Below are 25,827 nucleotides of genomic sequence, written 5' to 3'. Positions count from 1 at the left end.
TCATCACCATCAACCTCAGCAACAGAGTTAACACTTTTGAGCCTTGCCAGGCAATGTGCTAAGCACTTTATACCCATTCTTCTATTTATTCATTCATCCATTTAGTGAATATTTAGTAAATGTTTACTTTCTACCAAACACTGCACTACACACTGGTAATTGAAACAGACGGTTATTTCTTCTGTTAGTGGGGGTGCAATGGGGGACTATATAATTACAAACTGTGGAAAGTTCTATGAAAGAAAGATACATGGGACTATGAAAGGTGAAAGGTACTATTGAATTTAAATCTTCAACAACCCTGTGAAGTTAATAAATAGCATTATCCTCTATTTTATGGGCATGGAAACTGAGACTCGAAGAGGTTGAGTGACTTGCCCAAAGTAACACAGATAGTAAATAGACTGAATAGAGATTCAAATCCATGCTGGTCAGATTCCAGAGCTCACACTCTTAAGGGCTATACTTTATTGCCTCTCCAATGTGTGAAGTGCCTATATAGCCATTCATTCTAGCCCTATGCACTTTGGTTCTGGCTTCTTCTCAAACGTGTGGAGTTGCAATTGTTTCCAATTAGTTGTGGCTGTGGTTTGGTGCATTAGTTCAAAGAAACTGTGCACGCAAAGCAGAGGTCACGTGCCCTAGGTCTCGTGGATGTGCACAGCGTATAAATAATAATGGCATTCCTCCAAAGCTGGGATTCATTGGAGCCACTACATTTGTTTCCCATTAGCTTATGCTACTCAAATACAAACAGTAAAGCATGTATTTACATTGCTGTGGACATGGAAAGCTGAGCCCCCAAAGCATTCCTTGCAGGTTGTATAATGCTGAGCACCCAAATAGTTCAAAGTCAGTTTTGTAAGCCCAGCTCAATAGCTTTAAAAGGTAACCTGGATTCCAGATATTTTGAAAAATGCCTAGAGAGTGAGTGGCCAAAAGAGACAAAACTAGCTAAATCCTCAAAATATGTACCAAGCCCCATATTTGTAGTATCTACTTTGTTATTTGTCCTTTATTTTTAAAATGCTAAAGTGCTTGAAGTCAAGAAAACTCATAGCCATGTAGCAGCAGTGATGGAATTCTCCATTTTATTCTAACCAGCTGTCTGAAGCTTTTCAAACCAAACGTGTTTGTGATAAGATGGTTTGGTTCATTAAGACACAGGAGATGCGAGGCTGAGAAAAAAGCAGGAGGCATCCGATGTCATTATCTCTCCCTCCACCCCTGTCCCCCCAACCAGCTCTCCCAGCCAGTAACAGAAGGCTTTCCCACCAAGGTATAGTTCATGGATAGTATCTGAGAAAATGAGATTGAACTGGAAATTATCTTAGGTAGAGAAGTCAAGATGACAAAAAATGTGAGTGAAGGCCCCATTAGTTGATGGCTTTACCTAAGAGAGCATAGGTTTGTTGTTGTTGTTGTTGTTTTTTGAAGACCTGTGGACTTGGAAGCAGAAGACTCTATTTTTAATGAGGACTCTATCACTTACTTAGTGCTTGGTCTAGTCTTATCTCCTCTCCAAGCCTCCCTTGACATGGGAAATGGGGATGGCAATCTTCCTTGTTTATACAAATTGATAGGGTGGATTTGAGGATTACATGAAAGAACATATGTTAAGTCCTAGCAAAGTGTGTGGCTGATAAAGTCCATATCTTTACAATCAAGATAATTCCAAGAGGCACATTACTTATACCATGTAGGCAGATTGAGAATTGCTGCTCTCTCTGGTATAATTTCAGCATATTTGATCCCCCTAAGAACCACAAGTACGTCGTTTGATCTTTGTTCTGTCAACCAAGCATGAAAAGAGCTTTGGCCAAATCACACTGTCCCATGCTGCAGTGTTCTTTTGTTATCTTGGTTATGGTTTTAAGAACATGAAATTGCTGTACTCTAGAAAGCCTTTTTTGCTCTTATGCTGTGGTTCTAATTTTCTTAAGTAATTATTCGAGGCCTGTTTCCTTTTATCACACAACCCTGAATACCTGTTCCAAGGAAACTTAAATATTTCGCTTTGTAATCCTGAAGTCACTCACTTTATACAAGAGTATTTTCATTAACTACAAAGACAAAAGGTCATGATGTCCATACCTAAGTAAAAAGGAAATCATCAGATTTTTAATAAAATGGTTTGAAGAACATGCATTAAGGATTCAGACACCTGTGGAGCTGAGGTGACTCTTGTCCAAAGATGGTTTCACTGGGTTTCCGACAGGTAGAGTAACACTAGAGTAGCCCTTCTTAAAGTGTAGTCTGTGGTTCACTCACAGGAAGGTGGGGACAGGGCAGGGTGGGGCTGTGCTCCACCCGAGACCTACTCAGTTAAAAGCTCTGTGGGTGGGGCCTGGAAGCTGGAGTTTTTAACAAACATCCTAGGTGATTCAGATGGAAATTGTCGAAGACTCACTCTCATGGTGTATAAAAATGTACAGACCATTTGACCCAGTAATCCTACTAATGGGAAACTAAGGAAATAATCCAAAATATGGAAAGAACTATTGAATACTCCTGATGATCCATCTTTATTTATAGGAGCAAAAGAACTAGAAACAATGTAATATTTTCAAAATTAGGAAAATGGTTAGGTCGATTTTGGTAGATCCCTGGAGGGCACTGTGTAGGTGTTTACACATTTGAAGTATTACATTGATCACATTTATTCATTACAACAATTCTAGGAGACAGGCATTTTCCTCATTTTACAGATGAGGACGTTGAGGTTTAGGGAGATTAAACAGCAAAGTTAGTAAGTGGAAAAAAAGAAGTTAATAAGGGGAAAAGCCAGGATTCTAACTCGAGTCAGTCTAAATTCTAAAATGCAAGTTCAACTGTGTAAAAATACAGCCGTTAGAAACAAACCCTACCCTCGAAAACCAAACACTGGTTCTTAAAGTTTGGAAATTGGAATTTCCCCCTTATATCCCTTTCTTTCATCTTTCTATTTTAATACTTACATGATGAAAATATGACATCATAAAATAAAAACTGTATATTTAAGCAACTGTGAAAGTTTCATGTGAGTCAACAGAGTAGCAAGGGGGGTAGAAAATGGAAAAAGCTGCGCAGTGGAAAGGTCTCATGTACTTCTCGCTAAGGCCGGCCGAATGATGCAAGGCAGAAATGTCAGGTTTAGTGAATGTTTCAGTGGGGTCGTGGAGCAAAATCATCAGTCCAGTGTTTTAATAAGATAGTTTACATTAATAATCATTATTCTGAGCCCTGGCTTCTAAAAAGCTAATAGGATATTGTCCTTTGAAAATGGCAAACAGTTAATCAAAAGCATTAGGCACCTGAAGTTAACTGTACAAGGTCCTCATAACTTTCCTTTCATAAAGTGAGCGTTCAGTCTGGAAGACATTGTAAAGAGTGAGAGAGGGAACGAAAAGGTCAATATTGTGAATTGTAATTAGCTGATTTGATTTCTGTGCCAAATTCCAGGCTGTACTAAATTCACAGTCCTCACTGGCAACTCCTCATCACTGACACATTACCCTTCTTTCAACACTCTGGCACTTCAGAGTCCTTTAAGACTTTTGCATTAACAATAGCTTTCTAGGTTTGGATTGGTTTTGTTAATGTGTGAGGGTTAGGCTCATCAACAACGTCTATGTAATATGGTTGGAAAGTGTGCTGTAATCCTTCTTCAATGCTGAAGTTGTCACCCAAGTGGGAGTAATTTAAGAACTAAAGAAGTAATTTCACTGGCAAAGTTTTAAAGTTTTTTTTTTTAATTGCACTTAAAAATACCAGGGAATACTGGAGGCATTGTACACGAGGTTGGAAAACAGCCTCTCAAAGATTAGCTACAGATCTTAGCCAGGGTCGTCCAAAAGCCTTTAGCTATTCATTTACAAGTTTTTCTATAATTCATCTGTGCTTTGGCTTTCTCTTTTTTTATGAGTTGTGGAAGTAGCTCTTAGAGAATGAAATATGCCATGCCACTTCCTTTTGCTTCAGTTCAATAGCACTGAAGTGCTACTGAGTGCCTGTCATGTGCCAGGGGCTTCCCTGGTAGCTCAGTGGTAAAGAGCCCGCCTGCCAGTGCAGGAGATACGGGTTCGATCCCTGGGTCTGGAAAATCCCCTGGAGGAGGAAATGGCAACCCATTCCAGTATTCTTGCCTGGAGAATCCCATGGACAGAGAAGCCTAGAAAGCTATAGTCTATGGGGTCACAAAAGAGTTGGCTATAACTTAGTGACTAAACAACAACTATGTACCAGACACTGCCTTAAATGGTATGGGGTTCAAAGATAAATAAGGCATTCACTGTCTGGTGGTGGAGTGAAGCCACATGTACAATAAATAATACCAGGTTGCATTCATAAAGTGCTATTTGGGAGGTACAGATACAGGGAGCAGTGCTGGAAGAGGGAAAGGGAGAATTATAATGACCATCTGTGGTGGCCAAGAAGGCTTTATTAAGGAAGTGACATTTGAACTTGGCTTGAAAGGATGGAGTGCTTTCAATAGACGGAAATGAAAACAACTCACATTAGGTGCTCAATTAATGTTTGCTGAAGGGATTAATAAAAGGCACAGATGTGAGATGTGCTTGAGAAACAGCAAGTCCACAAAGCTGTATCTAACCACAGATTCCCCTTATGTGAACAATTCTAATTCAGGTAATCTGTGACATACATGAAAGATGTATTTTTCAAAATTGACCTTAAAACATGTATGTCAAAAGCAGTTTTCCCATACATTTCATAATGGTAATGGAAGCAATTAGGGTGGCTTGGTCAAACTGAAATGACATTATCGTCTAGGTAGTAGCACTCAAATAGTTAATGAACCCTGGTAATCCATGAAACCCAAGGATCCAGACAGTCAAAATGACTTGCACAATACTAAGTATTATTTGCCTTTTTCACTGTGCTGATATTTGCACTGATGGTACAGAAGCAATAGTGAGTACAACTGTTAGTACCACAGTATGAATCAAGGCAGTGACACCAAATTGTACTCGTAATCATTACACTTGCAGGAAAATAAAAGGCACTCCACTTAAGAATATCATTGCTAAAGCAGTAAAAATCATTAATATATTAAACCTTAACAATTGAGTGAACTTTAAAAAAAATATTCTGTGTTATGACATTTGACTTACGTGTAAGGTACTTATGCTACAAACTGTGTTGATACGTGTCTTAAGGAAAAGCATTTGTGAGATTATTTAAGCCATGAGCTAAATTAACCTTTTTTACTGACTGACAAACTATGGTTATGCAGGCTTCAGTATTTGTTAGACATTTTGTTTGAAAGGAACAAAGAGAGCCTGACAGTTAAAGGAAATACTGACAGTGTTTGTTGCCAAGGATAAAATTCAAACTTTAAAGAGTAAATTAAAATTTTGGAAAACTTGTATCTACCACCATGACCTTGAGAGCTTCCCAATGCTTCAAAGACTTTTTAAATGAGATTGGAGGTGATGTTAATGAATGTGATTTTTAAAATATCATATAATGAAAGGTGTCAACATTTGGGATACCTGCAGAGCTCAGTGAACCAATATTTTCCAGATGATCTGTGCATGATGAGACAAAATGGGTAAAAGGCCCATTCAAAATTCAAAATATACCAATGGATTTTAATGTAACATAACATGAAAAGTTTACTTATATGGTTTCATATTTAACATTGCAAGTAACCTTTTTCACTTGTGAGTTTTTATGTAGTTTCAATGAAAACTATCCAGAATTATCTGAAAAGGCTACTCTTAATAAAATACTTCTGTCAGAGAAGCTGGATTTTCTGTAGATGTTTCAACTGAAACAACATATAACAACAGATTGAAGGGAGAAGTAGATATGATAATCCAGGTATCATATGAAGCTAGATATTAAAGATACTTGCAAAAATGTAAAACTATGCCAGCCTTCCTTCTAATGGTTTTATGTCAGGGGAAAATATATTTCTTTTTCATTAAAAATGCTATTTATGTTAACATGTTATGGGTTTTTTATTTGTTATGTTTAAATTAGTTTTTAAATATTTCTTTTAATTTCTCAGTTGTAATTTCTGAGATGGTAATGTTGATAGATACAACTATATAATTAAAAGTTCCCTGATATTCCCAATAAGAGTATAAAGGGGTCCTGAAATCTAAATGTTGGAGAACTGCTTGTCTAGCTTATCCCAGCCTTTGTGTCTATATTATATGTTTAGATGCGTAGGATGAGGGAAAGGGTAGAGAAGGAAATGTGTTTAGAGTTTGATGGTGGAGATGGTGCTGGAGTAGAAGATGATAGAGGGGTTGGCTTCACTGATACCATTAGAGGCTGTTGGCCAGGAAAGAACCAGCTTTTCATTGTGGATTTTTCTTTCTTTGCTTAGAAAGAGAAAGAAACCTGCAGAGTCACATTTCTCTATGGTATATAGCTTGTTCCAAGTAGATCATGGTGTAACAGCTAAATCACAGGTGGAGAGCAGAAAAGTATATTTTGCAGGGACAGTGAACACAGTGAAAGCCACGGCAACCAAAATGTGCCTGTGTACATATGCAGCGTTTCTTTTCTTGGATACCTGCTCTGCAATTGCGAAAGTCTCACTTTCTGCATATCCACATCTTTTGTTGTCCATTATTTAAAAATAGGAGGTGGACTGATATTTAGGACTAAACATGGATGGTGGGGCAGAAGCTACAGTAGGAATAGAGGGTGTTGGAATACAGCCTTGGAGAGAGATGGTGAGGAAAAGTAAAAGTGCCCTCAGAAGACCACTCATGCTGTGAGCTGGGCTTCTGAGTCTGTGGTGAGACTTTGGGAGGTGGAAGTCACCCTGAAATTAAAAAGGCATTGACTGTGTGACTGAAAGGCCAGATACTGCACAGCAAAGCAGGCATGCCTCTTATTAGTTATGTGATCTACAATAAGGCAGAATGAATTTCAAAGCATCTTATTGAAACTGTAGAGGATGGAGATTTTAAGTTTTTCAAGTGGTCAGGGCATAGTATGGAACAATTAATTATAAGTATTCATCTAAATGTGTATAAAATGTCACTGCCATTTTCTTCATGTGGTGGGATGCATTTGCTGATTTAATTAGGTGAATGTCAATACAGATCTAGTGGACTTTCACAGGCATCTTTTCTGAACTTGGTGTTCTCTCAGCCTATAAATATGCTTTGCCTATCATCACTTAGTTCCTCATCAGTGACTTCTCCTCCCACGGAGGCTTAAGACATGGGAAAGTTTTGATACAATATTCAGTCTGGCTACTGATGGTGGAAGTAGAGTGGAAGAGTGGAAAATCATGTCAAATGCTATGGAAAGGTCCAGAAGTATGCAGCTCTAAAGAGTATAAGCAATGTATGTCTATGTAAGTTTGAAAATGATTTGTAAAACTTTCTGTGTAGCTCTTTTTCCCATTTTAAAATGCTTCCCATTATCAACACACTGTCTTAGACCTACCTGAGAAATACGGAAAGTTGCTGCAATCCTGGTTGTTTTCTTTCAGCTCCTGAGGACCATGTCTGTACCCAAAGGCAGAGTTCTGGATAAAAACCTTGATGAGGAAGGGCTTGAAAGTGGAGACTGTGGCGATGATGAAGACGAGTGCATCGGAGGCTCTGGCGATGGAATGATGAAAGTGAAGAACCAGCTCCGCTTCCTTGCAGGTAAGTGATTAGTGCTGCTTCAAATCTGAGCTAAAATCATGATGCTTGGGAATTAAATACCAATTGAATCTGCTCTTTATAACTTCACTAAAATCTCTGTAACACACAATACCATCAAGGAAAGGCAACACTTTAGAAAAATGAAGTTTTCAGGTAGCTTTTTAAAAAATCTCTGGACCTAAAAGGGTAACTTCCTGTTTTTCATTGTCTAAAATGAACTGACCTAAATCAGTTGGCTTTGTTTCCTACTGGAAGTTTCCTTGGTTCTTCTCAGTTATAAAAAGAGATGCAAAAAGAAATGCAATCTTGAGAGCCTAGTGAAAAGCCAATGATGGGGTAACTTTCAAAGAAAAGACATTAGGGGACCTTCTCCTCTTAGAATGTCATATTTAGTTTTTTCCACTAGTAGTTTAGCACTGATAGGCTATGCTACATAACTGTATAGCTACATGAAAACAAGTAGAAGAAAAATAGAGAGCTGATGCTGCCAAGAAGGCAAAACAACCATAACAAAAAATATTTCTTCACAAGCCACATTTGTATCAATTAGCCCAGTGTACAGAATGCTTTCGTATAGATAGGCATTCTTGTTTCCATTTATACAGAGAGATAAAGTAGTGTATGACTACAAGAAAATTGGGGCTCAGAGAAGAAATGAGATTCATCCAAATGAAAGAGCTAGAAATCCAACTTGGGTCTTAAGACTTCTGGTGTCCGTTCTTCCTTCTGCAATGCACAGCCGTCTCCTTGAAACCCTATTGCCCGTGGCCTCTGAGACCCTACAAGCTCCTCCTTCTGTTTCAACCTCTTTCCTTCCCTATTTCTTTCTAATGCTGTCCTGAAACTGAGTCTCTTCTTAAGCTTCTATGTTTTCTCACTTCTCCAGAGAAAATACGTATCTTATCTACTTTGGCTATTTCATTTTTTTTTTTTTAATGATTTCTGTAAGTTCTTTTTTTTTATTCTGGCAAAAAGAATCTGATATGAAATCTACCCTCTTAATAAACTTTTACAAATATTTATTTTTTTTGACTGTACCAAGTCTTTAATTGCAGCACATAAGAATTTTGATCTTCATTGTGGCATGTAGGATCTTTAGTTGCAGCATGTGAACCCTTAGTTGTGGGATGTAGGATCTAATTCCCTGACCAGGGTTAGAACCTGGGCCCCCTGCCTTGGGAGCACAGAGTCTTAGCCACTGGACCACCAGGGAAGTCCCTCATAACAAACTTTTAAGTGTACAGTATTGTTAGTAATATACAGATTATACAGCAGATCTCTAGACTTCTTCATTTGTGTGACTGAAAATCTGTCCCCGTTAAACACTAACTTCCCTTTCCCCCTCCCTCAGTCCCTGGCACCAGCATTTGACTTTCTGCATCTATGAGTTTGGCTTCTTAGCTCCCTCATAGAAGTGGAGTCATGTAGTCCTTCTGTGACTGGCTTATTTCACTCAGCATGATGTCCTCAAGTTTCATCCACATTGTAGTGTATGACTACAGGATTTCCCTCTTCTTAAGGCTAAATAATGTTCCACTGTATGCCTGTCCATGATTACTTTATTCCTTTAGCCATCAGTGGACATTTAGGCTATTTCTACCTCTTGGCTGTTGTGGTTAATGCTGCAGTGAACATTCTTTAAGTATTATACCACTGTGGGGATAACTCATAAAATCATTACCTCCAGCCTTCACTGGTCTCCAGAGCTACCTTCCCAGATCTCCAGCTGCTTACTAGCTTTCTTCTTCCTGACTTTCCCACCATTACCCCTAACTCTATGTATCATAAATCAAACTTAACAATAGACCATCTCAAACTGGTTCCTCCCTTAATATCATTATTTTTCTAATGCCACTACCATTATCCCAGTCACTGAGGCTTAAAACTAAAGTCATCTTTGACTCGTCTCCCTTGACTTTCATGTACAATTGGGCACCAAATCTCTGTAGATGATTTATCTTTTTTTTTTTTTTCTGCTTCTCTCACTGTTTCCTTTCTATCCTCCCTTCCTCACATCCCCCACCCCCACATATGCTAAGATCACATCGTAAGTGGTCTCCAGGCTTCTAGGCTAAGCCAGGAGTATTGAGAGCCTTAGGCTAACAGATTAGAGAACAAAGAATCAGACTCAGGCAGAAGATTCCACCAAATTCACCTTGTACAGCTGCCAGGTTAATCTTTCTAAAGCATCTCCTACCTCTTCCTAGCTCAGCTACCTTCATCCTGTCCCTGTTGCCTGGAGGGTTATGCTCAGACTCCTTAGCAGAGTTCTGAGGGCTTTCTGGTCTAGCCTAAAGTATCCTTCCCGTGTCATTTCCCACCACTAGCCCCACAGCAACCCTACTCTTCAGAAAGAGCAAACCATACTCATCCCCCAGGAGCATGAATTGACATACTGTTCTTATTCCTGTCTTCAAATGTTCCTCACATTTATTTCTATGTACATACCCTTTTATTTTCTATTGAATTACACCCATCCCTAAAAGTGCATTTCAAATATTATGCAATGAAAATATTTTTAGGGGTTGAGTAAATTTGTATTTGAATCCTGGCTCTATTCCTTATGAGCTAGCAGGACCTGGGTCAGTTCTTAGCCTCCTAGCTAAATCTGCATTCCCTCATCCATCAAAAGGGGATCCATTTGATTCATCCATCAGTAAGCAACTAGTTCAGGATCAAATCAAGGGAAAGTTTGTGAAGCAGCTGTCCCAGTATCTGCAACATACTGGGTGCTCCGTAATTGTTCGTTTCCTTCAATGAAATCTTTCACAACCATCTCATTGCATACTTATCGCTGCCCTCTGAATTACAAAAACAAATTCTGCCAATACTTGCAAGAAATAGTCTGCACTGGCTCCCAAGTTCCATTCCTAAGGCATAACATGGTCACTCAGAGCCTGGCATCCTACAGAAAGAATGTTGAGTAAACATAATAACTAAAACTCATAGAAGGTTTTGTTTATTAGACACTTACCATGCTGCGAGTGCTGTGCCAGAAATTCACACACGTCGCCTCATGTCATTTTCACAACACCACTATTATTATTCCCACTTTACAGATGAGAAAACTGATGCTGGAAGAGGTAGAGTAATTTGCTTAAGGTCATGCAGTGGCTAAGGTCAGAGTCAGGATTCAGAGTCAGGCAGTCAGCTTTCAGAGGCCAGTTATTAGACAAATCTGCTTTGCATTTTGCTCCCCCCGAAAAGCTTGTGGTCAGCTAAAGGCTGCTTAGATGACTCAGCAAACTAGTAACTGGTCCCCATGCTGATCCTTAGTACACACCACTGTTCATGTTTCTCCAAAAGTCCCTGTTTATCCCTCCTCTTGCTCTCCTGCCTAGAAGCCACTTCCCTATCCATTTCAAAGTGCAATTCCCTGATTCCATGGTGACTTAACTTTTTTAAAGAGTGTTTGGTGTGGGACCTTGTCAAGGGCCTTTTCAAAATATAAATAGATTACGTCTACTGGTTTCCCTTTGTCCAAATGCACATTTATCCTCTCAAAGAATTCCAGTCAATTAGTTAGGCATGATTAACCCTAAGTGCTTTGTCAACTGTAAAATGCTACACAAATGGTGGTTAATTTAATTTCCAGAAAAAATGATGCTTTACTCCCAATAGGATACACTTGCCTAACATGTTCAGTTAGCCTACCTGCCTGGAGTTCCTTGGGTCCCCTTTCAAATGCTTCTCATGAAGAGGAGACTCATTGGCAATCTGCCAGGCTCGTGGCACAACAGCTATTTGGAATAACAAGCTATACACTTTGGTCAGCTATTACACAGTTTTACCCCAAATCTGGGTAGATGCCATCTGATCCTGGTGATACATCAACATCCACTTCGTCACCTAGACTTGGAACACTGCGTGCATTTACCTCTATCTCATTTAGAGCTTCCAAATTCCTTCCTCCAAAAGACAACTTGAAAATAAAAAACAAGGCTCAGAGTATGTTCAGACTCTCTCCTGTCTCCCTTTTGGCCCGAACAGTTCTTTTGCACTCTGGCCAGGAAGTAGTCCTACTGGCTGCTCTCCCTGGCTCACTTACTCCCAGATTTTGACGCACTGGAGGAAGTGCAGGACACTGAGCTTCTATTCTTGGCTTTGCTTCTAACTCCCATGTGTCCCGGGGCAGGCCCCTGCCTCTTTTGAGAAGTCAGTTTCTCCATTTGTAAAATGAAGAGAATGCCCAGGCATCTCTCGCTGGCCATGCCATTGCCAACAGTCTGTGACGATGTTGGCTTTAGTCCCTGGCAACATGCTTACTGGAGTCTTTCAGGGACACCTTCTTCTGACCATGCAAATTCCCTGTGTTTTGTTCTTCTCCGGAGCTATTTACACATTAAAACAGATCTTATTTTCTCTATACTAGCTCCTTTGACTGTTCCAGTCAGACAAGCCAGGCTTCTTTTACCAAGGGCTGCCCACACGTGGCCCTCGGCACACTTGTAGGCCAGGATGCTCATAAGAAGTTCTGAGCAGTATCCAGGCCTTCTGAGCTATATTCACTTTTAAAAGTCTTCATCCTAAAGTTTCCCAAGTGCTCTCTTTTTTTCTATAATTCTTCTTTCTGAATTTGGAGTCTGACCCTTCTTTCCGATTGTTAAATTTAATTGCTGCTGAGATGACCACTAAAAAGTGTCTTCTTACCCACAGTTACAGCTGACCTATTCCTTTCACTCCTCAAAACAAGGCTAATATGTTTTCCTTTTGGAGGGTTACCTCCTTTCTCAGCCTATTTCATAGTGTTGTGGCCATTAAATAAAATAATCCATGCCAAGCACTTGGCACAGGGTCTGGGACCTAGTAAACACTCCAAAAATGTTACCTACTGTTAAAGCACCTGGCGTGTTGCTGTTGCTACTGACCTATGGGAACTCCAAGAGCCTGAAAATGTAGATCAGAATTAATCGCCTTATTTTTTGGTTTATTTAAGACCCATAAAAGGCAACTAAAGCCAGGTAACTGACATTCTGCAATCTCCCTTTACCCCATGCTACTCCAAGTGGGGTCCATGGAGCAGCAGCATCTGTATCAGCTGGGAGCTTGTTAGAAATGCAGGATCTAAAAACTGGAAATAGAAGTGCCTTATGACCCAGCAATCCCACTGCTGGGCATACACACCAAGGAAACCAGAATTGAAAGAGACATGAGTACCCCAGTGTTCATCGCAGCACTGTTTATAATAGCCAGGACATGGAAGCAACCTAGATGTCCATCAGCAGATGAATGGATAAGAAGCTGTGGTACATATACACAATGGAGTATTACTCAGCCATTAAAAAGAATACATTGGAATCAGTTCTAATGAGATGGATGAAACTGGAGCCGATTATACAGAGTGAAGTAAGCCAGAAAGAAAAACAACAATACAGTATACTAACACATATATATGGAATTTAGAAAGATGGTAACGATAACCCTGTATGTGAGACAGCAAAAGAGACACAGATGTATAGAACAGTCTTTTGGACTCTGTGGGAGAGGGAGAGGGGAGGATGATTTGGGAGAATGGCATTGAAACATGTATAATATCATATATGAAACGAATCGCCAGTCCAGGTTCGATACATGATACAGGATGCTCGGGGCTGGTGCACTGGGATGACCCAGAGGGATGGTACAGGGAGGGTGGTGGGAGGGGGGTTCAGGATGGGGAACACGTGTACACCTGTGGCGGATTCATGTTGATGTATTGCAAAACCAATACAATATTGTAAAGTAATTAGCCTCTAAGTAAAATAAATTATTTTAAAAGTAATAGAAAATACTTTTCATGAAGAAAAAAAAAGAAATGCAGGATCTTAGGCCCCACCTCAAGACCTACTGAATCAGGAGGTCATGTTAACACAATCCCTAGGTGATTTGTTTAGTCGTTACCACCTTCTAATTGAACTCTTGTGGCATTTAGGCTTAATACTTGAAGCATCCAAGAAGCCGCTAACTTGTCCCTGCATTGAGTTAAGTACTCTAAGGAGTATAAGAGAGGCCCAAGGCCCATCATCTCTGTGATAGGTTAGGATACTTCGGTTCTAGTCCTAGCATATTTACTATAGTGGGACCTTGAGCAAGTTGTCGCTGCTCTGAGCCTCAGTTTCTCCAGCTATGAAATGGGGATAATCATACTTGCCTACTTCAGTGGGTGGTTGTGAAAATCAAATGTGATAATAAGTGTGAAAGTGCTTTGTAACCTATGAAGCTCTACAAATATTTATAACAAGCAGAGGACTGTTATTATTCTTCCAAAGTCTCTGGAAGCTCTTTGGCTTTCTCAGCAACCCTAGTTCAGCATGTATTTTCTGAAAAGATTGAATTTAGCGCATGAGTTATAAAGCACTCACATTGAACACCCATGTTCAGACTCCCTTCCAAAGACAGATCATCCATGATGGACCTGGTGCAATAAGATGACTGTTTTGTTGCCAGGTTGCCATCAGCATTGTTCCTAGTTTTTGGCCTTGTCAAAGCTCTTATTGTAAGCTATTTGGGTAGCTGGCAACTCCCAGAGCTTTGGCTGGGGCTGATCCCTGAGAAGCTTTCCAAGCTCTGGCCATGTGTCCCTGGCCAAGACATGACTAAGCATCTTAAGCATCTGTTTCCTGTCCGCCAAGTCTCACCCACAGAGAAAACACACACACATGCCCATGCGCACACATGTACACACACACACACGTAGGTGTGCACATGTGCATACCTGCTGTTGGAAACACAATTGAAATTTATGCTCACAGAAAAACTCCTAGCAAGAAGTACCTGTCTCAGAGACATCTGTGTTACCACTCCCTCACCCCTGTCTCTCCTGGACCTCTTCTTGCTCCAGCTTGTGCTGTTCTGTGGGTACAGCCAAAGCATGCTGGCGAGCCTAACATCTTTATAACAGCGAGTCAGAAAACAAAGAGACTCTTGTCTCAAGCTGGGCCAAAGAATGGATACTGCGAAAGCTGATTTCTTTGGATGAGGAAAGCAGAAACAGACCACAGTATATAGGAACATTCCTGGTGGCTCCCTGGGAGGCAGAGGGGCTTCAGCTGCTTGGTGGCAGCGTGGGGAGAACAGTTCATGGAACATACCTCGGGCCTGGGACTTGAACCAGCCCTAGAACCAAAGGGCACTTTCCTGCCATACTCAACCAGTGTTTCTTGTGGAAATATTTGCCCTCAAGAAACATGCAGTCTCTTCATGTCAGTGTGAGGGCTGAAAAAAGAAAACTTGACACTTATTCCCTGACTGGAAGTGAAAGTGAAATCCAAGTCTCAGCAGGTGCCTTCTGCCATTCCTCTGTGTCTTCCCCAGCTGTTGGGAGGGACAGAAGCTGTCTGCTTCCCCACCCCTCCCAGTCACCCCTTCCCAGCAGTTCTGGAGAGAAGCTGTGAGCCCCATGAGTCTCTGCACCCCATAGTTCCTCCCTACAGTTACTTTACAATCTGGAAGCAAAAGAACAATGACTCTACTCTTGCTAAAAACAGAGATTAGAAAATATTTTTAAGCCAATGATTTTCATTCTTTTTTTTTTTTTCCCAAGTGGAGAAGGAAATGGCAACCCACTCCAGTGTTCTTGCCTGGAGAATCCCAGGGACGGGGGAGCCTGGTGGGCTGCCCTCTGTGGGGTCGCACAGAGTCGGACACGACTGAAGTGACTTAGCAGCAGCAGCAGCGGCAGCAGCCTTATACTCTGATTCCTAACACGCTTGTGCACATAGAATAAGGGAAGGATGCTTCAGTGGCTTAACTGTTCTTCTGAACTGTCAAATCAAACCCTCACAAATGTGGGCTGGTAGTCACGTGTTTTAATAAAGTCATTGACTGGTTGGCTTGGTGAAAAGGGTACAATTAATGGAGGAACTCTAAAATTGGCCTTTGATCATGGGTAACATCTGCAAATTTTTCACACTTTAGAACAAATCATATTGCCTGCTGAAGAATGAGTACAGGGTTTGTAGGAGAATGAATGTCCTCGGATTTTTTTAATGGGAAAGTGATCAAGTCCTGTTCAGAGCTCAAAATATATGCAGATTTATACTGCCCTGCTGGTAACAAGTCCAGGAATAGATTATGGCTGTGTTCCCACAATGTAGTCGATAGTTTGAATGACCTGATCTCACTTCCTTTGCACTCCTTGGAAACCCAGCAGTCAGATCTTTGGCGCTTATGTTGAAGGTTGCTAACCACTAAGTAATCCACTTCTGAAATTCTCAGCTAAGATCCTGTAGTGACTCCCTTCAACCTTCTTCCTTGGGATATCAGTCCCTCAACCATAAGATCTCAGCATAAGTGGACCCCCTGTCATTTACCCTGGGTCCCATCTGATGGGTGAATGGCACACTCTCCTACCCTTAGGCTGCTGAAGCTTGAGATATCACGGGAAGGAGGGCATTTCATCTATGGAGTCAGACAAACTGAGTCTCAGTTCTGCTCTGTTACCTCCCAGTGTTGGACTTGGCCAAAGTCACTCAACTCCTCTGAGCCTCATATTCTTCATATGCAAAAATAATAAAATATTTCCTGATCTGCCCACTTCATAAGGTATTGAATGAAACACATGTGATAATGAATATAAAAATACTTTATAAACTGTAAAGCAATTACCCATTTAGGGTAACATTATTAATGTTATTTGGTACCATGGGGTCATAAGTGAATTTTACTCATCAAAAGCCTACAGCTAAAATAAGAATAATAATAAATTAAATTCCCAATGTTCTGGCCAACAAATTTCTCTATAATGTACTCCCTCTTTTTCCATCCCCAGGGTAGCATTTTCGGTTGCTCATTAACTTGTTTTGAGCCCAGTAAGAAGGTATTTAAGCAATGACAAATATGTCTGCTGAGTTGTGCAAATAACCAGTCACAAAAGTAGTAGTCATCTACATCTTGAAAGAATCTCAGCTAGGTATGTTTTGTTTTCTTTGGTGTTAGTGGGGCAGTCAGGGCAGGGGAGGACAATGAGTTGGGTAGGGCCATGAAAGGGCCCCTGATTCTTTCCATTCTATCTTGCTCTTAGCTACAAGCAATCTGCTTTCATGCCTTGATCTTCTCTTTTAGAGATCAAATGCCATAGGGAAGCTGAAGGAACCAAAGTTCACTATAATAGCACTTTTCTCTCAGACACAGACCAGGTGGTTCAGGCTAATACATGGACAAGACAGCCATTCCCACCTCACCCCAGAGCTTTGTGCAGTTCCCATGGCTCATGCAGAGGGATTTGGATGCTAACTTTCATAGTGACATTACCAACCAGCTGAGTAAGTGTACCCCAAAAGGGGCCATCCCCACGCCTTAGTGTTGACTAGGGAATTACTTCAGGTAAGCTGGTGGAAGATGAGAATAAGGAAAGGTAAAAACTAAAGTTACCATCTTGTTATTTTAAAGGATATATGCTGGGGTTCACGTTTGTGGGTCTACTGCCCTCTGAACCATTAGGCCATGAGGCTTTTATCAGGGGAAATGCTATAATGCTTCTGCTTATTGGTAGACCTTCCATACAGCTATAAGAATTGGGGGAGTGTTGGGGATAGTGTGAACAATTTGTGACCATTGTATTATATTTTGTCATCAGTTTTCAAATTAAAAGGGAACAGCTGACTATATGAATGTGGCTAAGTGGGGTGATTGATTTTCCCTGGAGGAAGCCATGTTGGCCACTTGAGTGACAGCCTCAACTAATTGCTGTGATCTAGTGTGACTAGAAAGGAATAGGAGGGGGAGGTTTAATACTTACTAGTAGAAAAGAAAGAGCAGAACCAGCAGGAAAGTGCCCAGCCTAGAGCCTCCACCTGAGCTGCCAGATAGAAGTGAAGGGATCCTCACTTCATCCCCAAGGGATCTGGGAGCACCAGAAAGAGATTCAACGTCTAATCAAACCTGCGTGATGGCCCTACATTCCCCTGATGAACAATGGACTCTAGAGGGAGCCAAATCAGAGGAGCCCAGGGGCGCAAGGAATCATGAGCCTGCAGAACAAGGGAGAAACTGAGAGCACGTGGTGAGCACAGTCCCAGGGGCTGCAGGTGGAGATTAGATATGAAGCCAGGCTGTGGTCCCATTCTTAGAGGAGGAACTCAGAGTCATCAGCTGCCCTACAATCACTGACCTTCCACAAAACCCCTGAAACGACACACATTGCACAAGTGTGCACACATGTTATCAAGTCTCTTTCCAATTCAGACAATGCTGTCTGTCAACTTTGTTAATATGGTGAAAAGAATAGAGGTACAGCCATCACCTCTTTCTCCCTCTTATTTGCCTGTGCCAGGGACAGAAGAGTTCCAGTTTCCTTTGGTAGGAATGACGTTACTGGCAGTTTTTGTTGTTCATCTTTCTGAAAGGAAATCTTCTTACAGACCCTGCCTATGTACACACCTGTCCAAGCGATGTTTAATGATCCAGAAAATGATCCAAAGCACTACTGGTTCTTGATGTTTCTAAATAGACTTACTTACTGCCTTTTGATTTTTTTAAAACAATCCTAATGGATATGGGTGATGGTAAATAAAACCTTTAAAGATGAGAACGGGAATACCTGTGCAGACAGAATCTTAATTTATAGCTCATTGGTGGACTTAAGCAATAATATAATTACCAAGTAAACAAAAATGGAGTCAAGGTTAGTCTGCAAGTTCTGCTGTCTGAGAACAGTCTCTGTTAGACCAGGGGGCAATCTCATTAGCACATTCAGGATGGCTTTCCGAGTGAAGTGGTTTCCTTGATTAATGGTGTGCCTCTCAGAGGTTAGAAAGCAAGTCTTTGTCATCAGCAATCAGTCGCCAACCTCTGCTTCCTTCTCCTGCCTTGCTCCACAGTTGTCATTCAGTAGGTGTTTGATAAATACTTCAGTTATCCATGGGCAAGGTTTACTTGTCAGCATTTGCTTCTTTTTGCATCCTACTTGGTAGCTTTCACCCTCTCTGCTTCTTTCATCGTGTGTGTGTACTCACTCGCTTCAGTCACGTCCGACTCTGTGCGACCCCATGGACTGTAGTCCGCCAGGCTCCTCTGTCCATGGGATTCTCCCGGCAAGAATACTGGAGTGGGTTGTCATGCCCTCCTCCAGAGGATCTTCCTGACCCAGGGATCAAACCCGAGTCTTATGTCTCCTGCATTGGCAGGCGGGTTCTTTACCACTAGTGTCTCCTGGGAAGCTTCTTTCATTAGCTTCTTCAAAGTATCCTTCTAGCAATGGAAGTTGTGAGCCAAGAGACATGAGATCCCTCTTCCAGTCCATACCAGGGTAGGGCCTCCTGCGAGGGGGAGGACACACTGTGTGAGACATTGTGAGTCTGTAGCCTTGAGTGCATCCTGAGGAGAGTGAGCAGAATGGAGAAGAATCTGCAAACAGGGTCAGCGGAAGGACAATTGAAAAAAAGTCCCAATGTTCAGTCTCTACAAGAGGAGAATTGGGGGCTTCCCTGGTGGCTCAGATGGTAAAGCATCTGCCAGCAATGAGGGAGACCTGGGTTCGATTCCTGGGTCGGGAAGATCCCCTGGAGAAGGAAATGGCAATCTACTCCAGCACTCTTGCCTGGAAAATCTCATGGATGGAGGAGCCTGATAGGCTACAGTCCATGAGTCCATGGGGTCGCAAAGAGTTGGACATGACTGAGCGACTTCACTTTCACTTTCTACTATTTAGAGGTCTTGCATATGGAAGATGAGAATAGATCTAGAACCGATACTTGGAATTTATAAGGAAATATATTTTGACTGACAAAAAGGTTAAACTTTCCACTTTAAGCAATTCTTCAGTGGAATGGATTGCTCTAGGAAATCAGCTTCCTGAGTCTGGAGGTGTTTGTCTATAGAGTAAGTAGCCATGTATCTAAAGCTGAAGCTCCTGTACTTTGGCCACCTGATGCAAAGAGCTGACTCATTGGAAAAGACCCTGATGCTGGGAATGATTGAAGGCAAAAGGAGAAGGGGGTGGCAGAGGATGAGATGGTTGGATGGCATCATCAACTCAATGGACATGAGTTTGAGCAAACTCTGGGAGATAATGAAGGACAGGGAAGCCTGGCATGCTGCCATCCATGGGGTCACAGAGTCGGACATGACTGAGTGAATGAACAACGATATATCAGAAACATTGGCTTGGTGTGAAGGTAGAGTGGGATGTCAGAGAATGGATAGATACCTACATTAGGGGCTCTTGACTTCCATGGTCCAGAATAGCTCTGAGATGCTGTGGTTTTATGATGCAGACATGTAAGTGTAACAAAAGAGAACCAAGTTGTTGGAGCAAACCAATGAGACAATTTTTCAAGCTCCGGGAAGGAAAGAGGAGTGGAGAAGAGATTTTCTGGTTGTATTTGAGCACCTGTCACCAATTATGATTTTCTGCAACTATTTTCCTAAGCAAATGGATCCTTACAAATGGCAGACTTTTCCAGGGAGCAATTCTTTTCAACATCCTGTCTGTCACTCACAGCCTCTAGATTTGTTTTACTACTATGAGAATCCAGTTCTAATTTCTCCCCAATTATTTCCAGGCTCGTAGCTTCCTGCCTCGTGTTAGAAAAGCAAACTGGGATACGGAGCCTCCTCCAGTTACAAGTCTTTGTCCTTAATGGCTGAATGGTCAATATCAAGGTTGTCCAGTCCACCCTTATCTCCTCCACCACTCTCTCCCTTCCAACTCTGGCCTCAAAGAATAGGCCAGTACATTCAGGTTCTCTAGTGAAGAACCAGAGTATGTTTTAGTTTGCTTTTTTGTTGCAATTGTTGTTCCTTCCAAACCTGTCATGGACCAATACTTTTGTACAACATAATAAAAGGAAATGATAAAAAAGGCCTACAGAAATAAAAGCCACAGTTTTTAATTATGAGACTCAGCAGATCTAAAAAATCTCTCTGTCAAATTGCTATAAAAATGTCTTAGTGCTTATTGCAACTTCTGGACTTACCTCCTCGTAGACTGGCAATAAAGAGCAGCAGACCCCACTCTGAGCGGGAAGAAGTAACCCGCTGTCTGTCTCTGCCTTGGACTGCTCGCTACCCTTGGACCCAGAGGTGGAACAGACTCAAGCAGCAATCTAGATGGGGGTGGGGGCAGTGGGGTACTGCTGCTGGCTTGCACTGGCTCACATGAGCTGACTGTTCTCTTCAGAATTTTCATGACTCAGTTGTTTAAAATAGCCATTATTAAAAATTAAATTCTATATAGCTATAATTATAGTCTATTAAAAACAAGCCTTTCAAAGTTCATCAGATCCTGGTTATTTTAGTACTTTTACCACTGTTGTTGTTCAGTCACTCAGTCACGTCTGACTCTTTGCGACCCCATGAACTGCAGCACACCAGGCTTCCCTGTCTTTCATTATCTCCCGGAGTTTGCTCAAACTCATGTCCGTTGATTTGGTGATGTTATCTAACCATCTCATCCTCTGCCACCCCCTTCTTCTCTTGCCATCAATCTTTCCCAGCATTAGGGTCTTTTCCAATGAGTTGGCTCTTCATATCAGGTGACCAAAGTATTGGAGCTTCAGCTTCAGCATCAGTCTTTCCAATGAATATTCAGGGTTGGATTCCTTTAGAATTGACTGGTTTGGTATTATCTATGCCTTTTTGACATTATCTGTGTCTCCTTGTGCCTGAGTGGTAGAAGTACTCTATACTCTTCCCAACTCTGTGTAGTGTCTTCACATCATTAGCTTGAAACTGACCATGACAGAAATGTCTACACCCCAGAAATCACTGAAAACTACAAATGAGGGCTTGACTTGTTTTGTTGATTGTCTAGAATCTAGCGTCAAGAAAGTGATGGAAAAAAATGTTAGCAGGGTGATTAAACTTTAAATCGGGTTGTCTCTGTAGCTATTACGTTGTGAATAAATAGCACAATACATCGAGAAACTATTCTTCCACTATTTGAAAACTATTATCCAATTTAGCAGAAAAGTCACTCCTGTCATTGATGAAGGAGTGATGTTCCTGCATAAATCTTTGTTATTTCATTTTTGTCCTGTTCCTTAATGTAAACCAATATATCAAGCAGTGTTCTTGCAGGAACTACACTTGCTTGTCAGTTGCAACCTTGGTCTGGCTACAGATGCCGGAGTCTGGCAAAAGTCAGTGAAAGCATTCTGTGAAAACCAACTGGCTTTTTTTGGAGTTTAAAGAATATTGATAGATTTTATGATATGTAAATTGTATGACCTACATCCTTTATTCCAACAAAATTTTAAACAAGCCAACATGCATGCTTTTTTTTTTCTTTTGAGAGAGAGCCAGTTATTAAACATTTACCAGCACATCATGGGGTAAAGGGAGTGCTTTGAAAGATTATTTTCCTTCCTTCATCCTTAAAGTTTCTAGGCTTGAATCAATAGCTCTTTCTACCACAAGTGGGAGAAAATTTCTCTCTTCCAAAGTTATGCTGGCAAATGAAAGAGCCCCTCATTTTCAGTTAGTCTGAAATCTAAGATGCCTTTGGAATTCCTTAGGAATCCTAGAATTGGAAACTTGGAAACTATTAACCAGATGCATAAAGTTTTTTTTTTTTCTTCCTCAAAAGCCCTTATTCCCTGTTGAGGTTGATGGACTGCCATTGAAATCTCTCTGCTAACCAATGGAAATCTCTTCAGCTCCCTTCCAAATCTAGATGGGAGTCTTGTAGGCCAGCTCATGGGGCACCAAAGCAAGGACCACTTTCAGAGCTGAATCTCCCTATATCGGCGGGTATTAACACAAATGAATACCGTGTGCTGATATTAGCCCTGTTTCACAGACTGAGAGTGGAACTCCTAATATCAGGTTACATTTTGTTGGCTTGGTAATAATTTTTTTAACCACCAACCATATGGGCAGAGGTTGGAAGGAAAGCTAAATTTGGAACACACCCCCACTCTCCCTTTTAACATTTCTTTCTTGTTTGTGCAGGGAGGCAACATTACTCACACTCACATTAACAGCACTGGTTGCTATAGGACTGAGGAATGAGATTCTCCCAAAATGCAGTTGGAGCAGGGTATTGGAGATTTTCTACCCAAGTACGCAACAGTGCAGTCAGAACGTCTGTGCTCTGCTTCTGCAGATTTCTGAACGTGTCTGTGCACACAGCACTAGAAGACTAAATCAATAATGAAAGGATTTCATGTCTATTGGCTCATAAGGGCTTTATCATTTTTAGTTGACATCCATAGATAGCACTTTTCTGCCCTAATATCTTTCTGACTCAGGCGTTTTAGAGCATGGAGCCATGAATTTCTCTCTCCGTTTAGTTTTTTATGTTCTGGCTTTCCTTCTGCCCATCCGCCACTTCATGAAGATGGATTAGGTTTTGGTAGTGGTAATGATTTGGGCAGTATCTGTAGAAATTGTGCACATTTCAGTTCCAGGGCTTTCTCAACCTGAATACGTAAGGCCTAAATCAGGAGTTTTAGCATCTCAAAGGAATTTAGAATCAAATTCAGCTTAAGGAATGGAAATTAGTCTACCTTCCTCCAAGGAGCTGTTGTAGTCTCCCTACGATGGCAACTTGAGGTCAGGAGGGCATTCTCCTTGCTGTCCCTGGATTCCAGGAAACAATGAGAAGTCATGAAGCCAGATCTCACAGCCCAGCCTTTCTCAATCAGGCCCAGCCTCCTCCTCTAATCTTGTCTCCCGCTAATCCCTACCCCACCCTATGTTCCAACTACTTTGAATTTCTCGCTGTTCCTGAACTTGCTGTTCTGCTCTTTAAGGCCTGCCTGAGCCTTTATAAATCCCTGTATTTGTGACACACATAAAGCACCTAGCTCAGTGTGTGCCCCTTGGTGGGTTCTAATAAATGTTGGCTGTTAATACTCTGCACATGCTGGTTTTTTAGCCCAGAAAAGTTTCCCCTTCGTTACCTTTAAAACTCAGCTCAGATGTGCCTTCCTCCACAGTGAATCCTTGCCCTCGGCAGAGTGCTTTGTTTTGTTAATACCCATTCTAGCCGTTATGAGCTTGAAGTCAGGTAATTGCCAGTGCCCGACACATCACTGCTGCTCAGTAAGTTTTTGTTGTGTGACCCTGGCCATACAGCTATGAATAAGCACAGTACCTGCCCATGTAAGCACCTAGTCCAGTCGGGAGCATGGGGGACAGACACTGAACTAGATAATTATGATGTGATGTGATTAAGGTATGGATTGCTATAGGCACGTGGGGTTGTGGAAACACAAAGGAAAAGCTTCAGACCCAGACAGGGTGGTCAGAAAGTAAGCTGAGTCTTAAAACAATGTGTAAGAGTCAGGGGAAAGGTGGAAGGCATTGCAAGGCAGGAGGATAATATGAGAAAAGACATGGAGGTGAGAAAGAGCATGGTGGTTCTGGGAACAATATGCAGCATGATGGGCCACAGCAAAGAGAGGCGAGAGGTGAGGCCAGAAGATTAGTTAGGGTCAGAGCATGAAAGCCTTCTCTGCCTTGTTAAGGAGCTTGGCCTTGATCCTATAGCAGGGTCTATAAATTCACAACATATGGGTCATCAGCCTCCCCACTCCCACCCCTCTCATGGCAGACACTGATAATCAATCACAGCACCCCATTCCACTGGGCCCAGATGTGACCTCATAATCCTTCTCAACATACTACTGCAGGGCACACCACCGAGAGATCAGAGGTGGCACTCTGGTGTAAGATTTTCCACGTGTGGGTATATGAAGGTTGGCAGTTTGTGAGAGTACAAGTTATGGGAGAATTATGACGTGGTCAGACTTGCATTTTGGAAATCTCTGTGCACATTAAGAAGAAGAATCAACAGAGCCCAGTTGTTCAGATGTGGCAAGATGAAGAAGAAAGAGTAGTCAAGAACCAGATGATTGTTCCCACCTTGGGAAAGTGGGCAGATCCCAGTGCCATTCAGAGACAGCATGAAGGAGGTAGTGATAGATTTGGCATGATAACAAGAGCTCACTTTTTTTGAGTGTTTACTATATACTGAGTAATGTTTTCAGCATTTTCAGTGAAGCAATTGATTTTATCCTCCCAACAACCCTGTCGGGTAGGTACCATTATTATTTCTGTTTTGCAGATGAAGAAACTGCACAGAGAGGTGTAAAATATTAAAGACCTAACAAAATCAGTGGCACTGAGAGAGATCATTAGGGCAAGAAAAGCTGAAAACACATCACTGAGTCATTTGGATGAATATAAAGAGAGCCAATCAAGTCACCAGGCACCCATGCTAGGGTTTATCTGTTTGTCTTTAATCTTTTGGAAACCAAAGCATTTATCATTCTTGGAAAAGGACCTCTGTGGCGTGTACACACATCTGTTCTACTCATAGGGCAGACATCAGTAGGAAAGTGAACTCAGTCTGTCAGTTCAGATGCTCAGTCATGTCCAACTCTTTGGGACTCCATGGACTGCAACACGCCAGGCTTCCCTGTCCATCACTAACTCCCAGAGCTTACTCAAAACTCATGTCCATCGAGTCGATGATGCCATTCATCTCATCCTGTGCTGTCCCCTTCTCCTCCTGCCTTCAATCTTTCCCAGCATCAGGGTCTTTTCCAATGAGTCAGTTCTTCACATCAAATGGCCAAAGTATTGGAGCTTCAGCTTTAGCATCAATCTTGCCAATGAATATTCAAGACTGATTTCCTTTAGGATTGACTGGTTTGAATACCTTGCTCCAAGGGACTCTCAAAAGTCTCCTCCAACACCACAGTTCAAAACCATCAATTCTTCGGTGCTCAGCTTTCTTTATAGTCCACCTCTCACATCCATACATGATTACTGGAAAAGCCATAGGTTTGACTAGACAGACCTTTGTTGGCAAAGTAATGTCTCTGCTTTTGAATATGCTGTCTAGGTTGGTCAGAGGTTTTATTCCATGGAGCAAGCTACTTTTAATTTCATGAATTCAGTCACCATCTGGAGTGATTTTGGAGTTCAAGAAAATAAAGTCTCCCATTGTTTCCATTGCTTCCCCATCTATGAAGTGATGGGACCAGATGCCATGATTTTAATTTTCTGAATGTTGAGTTTCAAGCCAGCTTTTTCACTCTCCTCTTTCACTTTCATCAAGAGGCTCTTCAGTTCCTCTTCGCTTTCTTCCATAATAGTGGTATCATCTGCATATCTGAGGTTATTGATATTTCTCCCAGCGTCTTGATTCCAGCTTGTGCTTCTTCCAGCCCGGCATTTCACGTGATGTACTCTGCATGTAAGTTAAACAAGCAGGTTGACAATATACAGCGTTGATGTACTCCTTTCCCAATTTGGAACCAGTCTCTTTTTCCATGGC

General features: G+C 41.5%; 1 protein-coding gene across 3 annotated transcripts in view; it reads left to right on the top strand.

Annotated features, from left to right (window-relative positions):
* The window catches only part of GPC3 (glypican 3), a 458,636-nt gene that overhangs the window by 385,681 nt on the left and 47,128 nt on the right, over positions 1-25,827 (top strand). For all 3 annotated transcript variants that reach the window (XM_068962139.1, XM_068962138.1, XM_068962137.1), the window contains one exon: positions 7,460-7,619. In XM_068962139.1, the coding sequence (XP_068818240.1) occupies positions 7,460-7,619 (160 nt within the window). The remainder of the gene's footprint in view (positions 1-7,459; positions 7,620-25,827) is intronic.

Source organism: Capricornis sumatraensis, chromosome X (genome assembly GCF_032405125.1).
Source record: "Capricornis sumatraensis isolate serow.1 chromosome X, serow.2, whole genome shotgun sequence".
NCBI lineage: Eukaryota > Metazoa > Chordata > Mammalia > Artiodactyla > Bovidae > Capricornis > Capricornis sumatraensis.
Note: the sequence above shows the minus strand (reverse complement) of the source record. Positions and strands in the feature narration are given on the sequence as shown.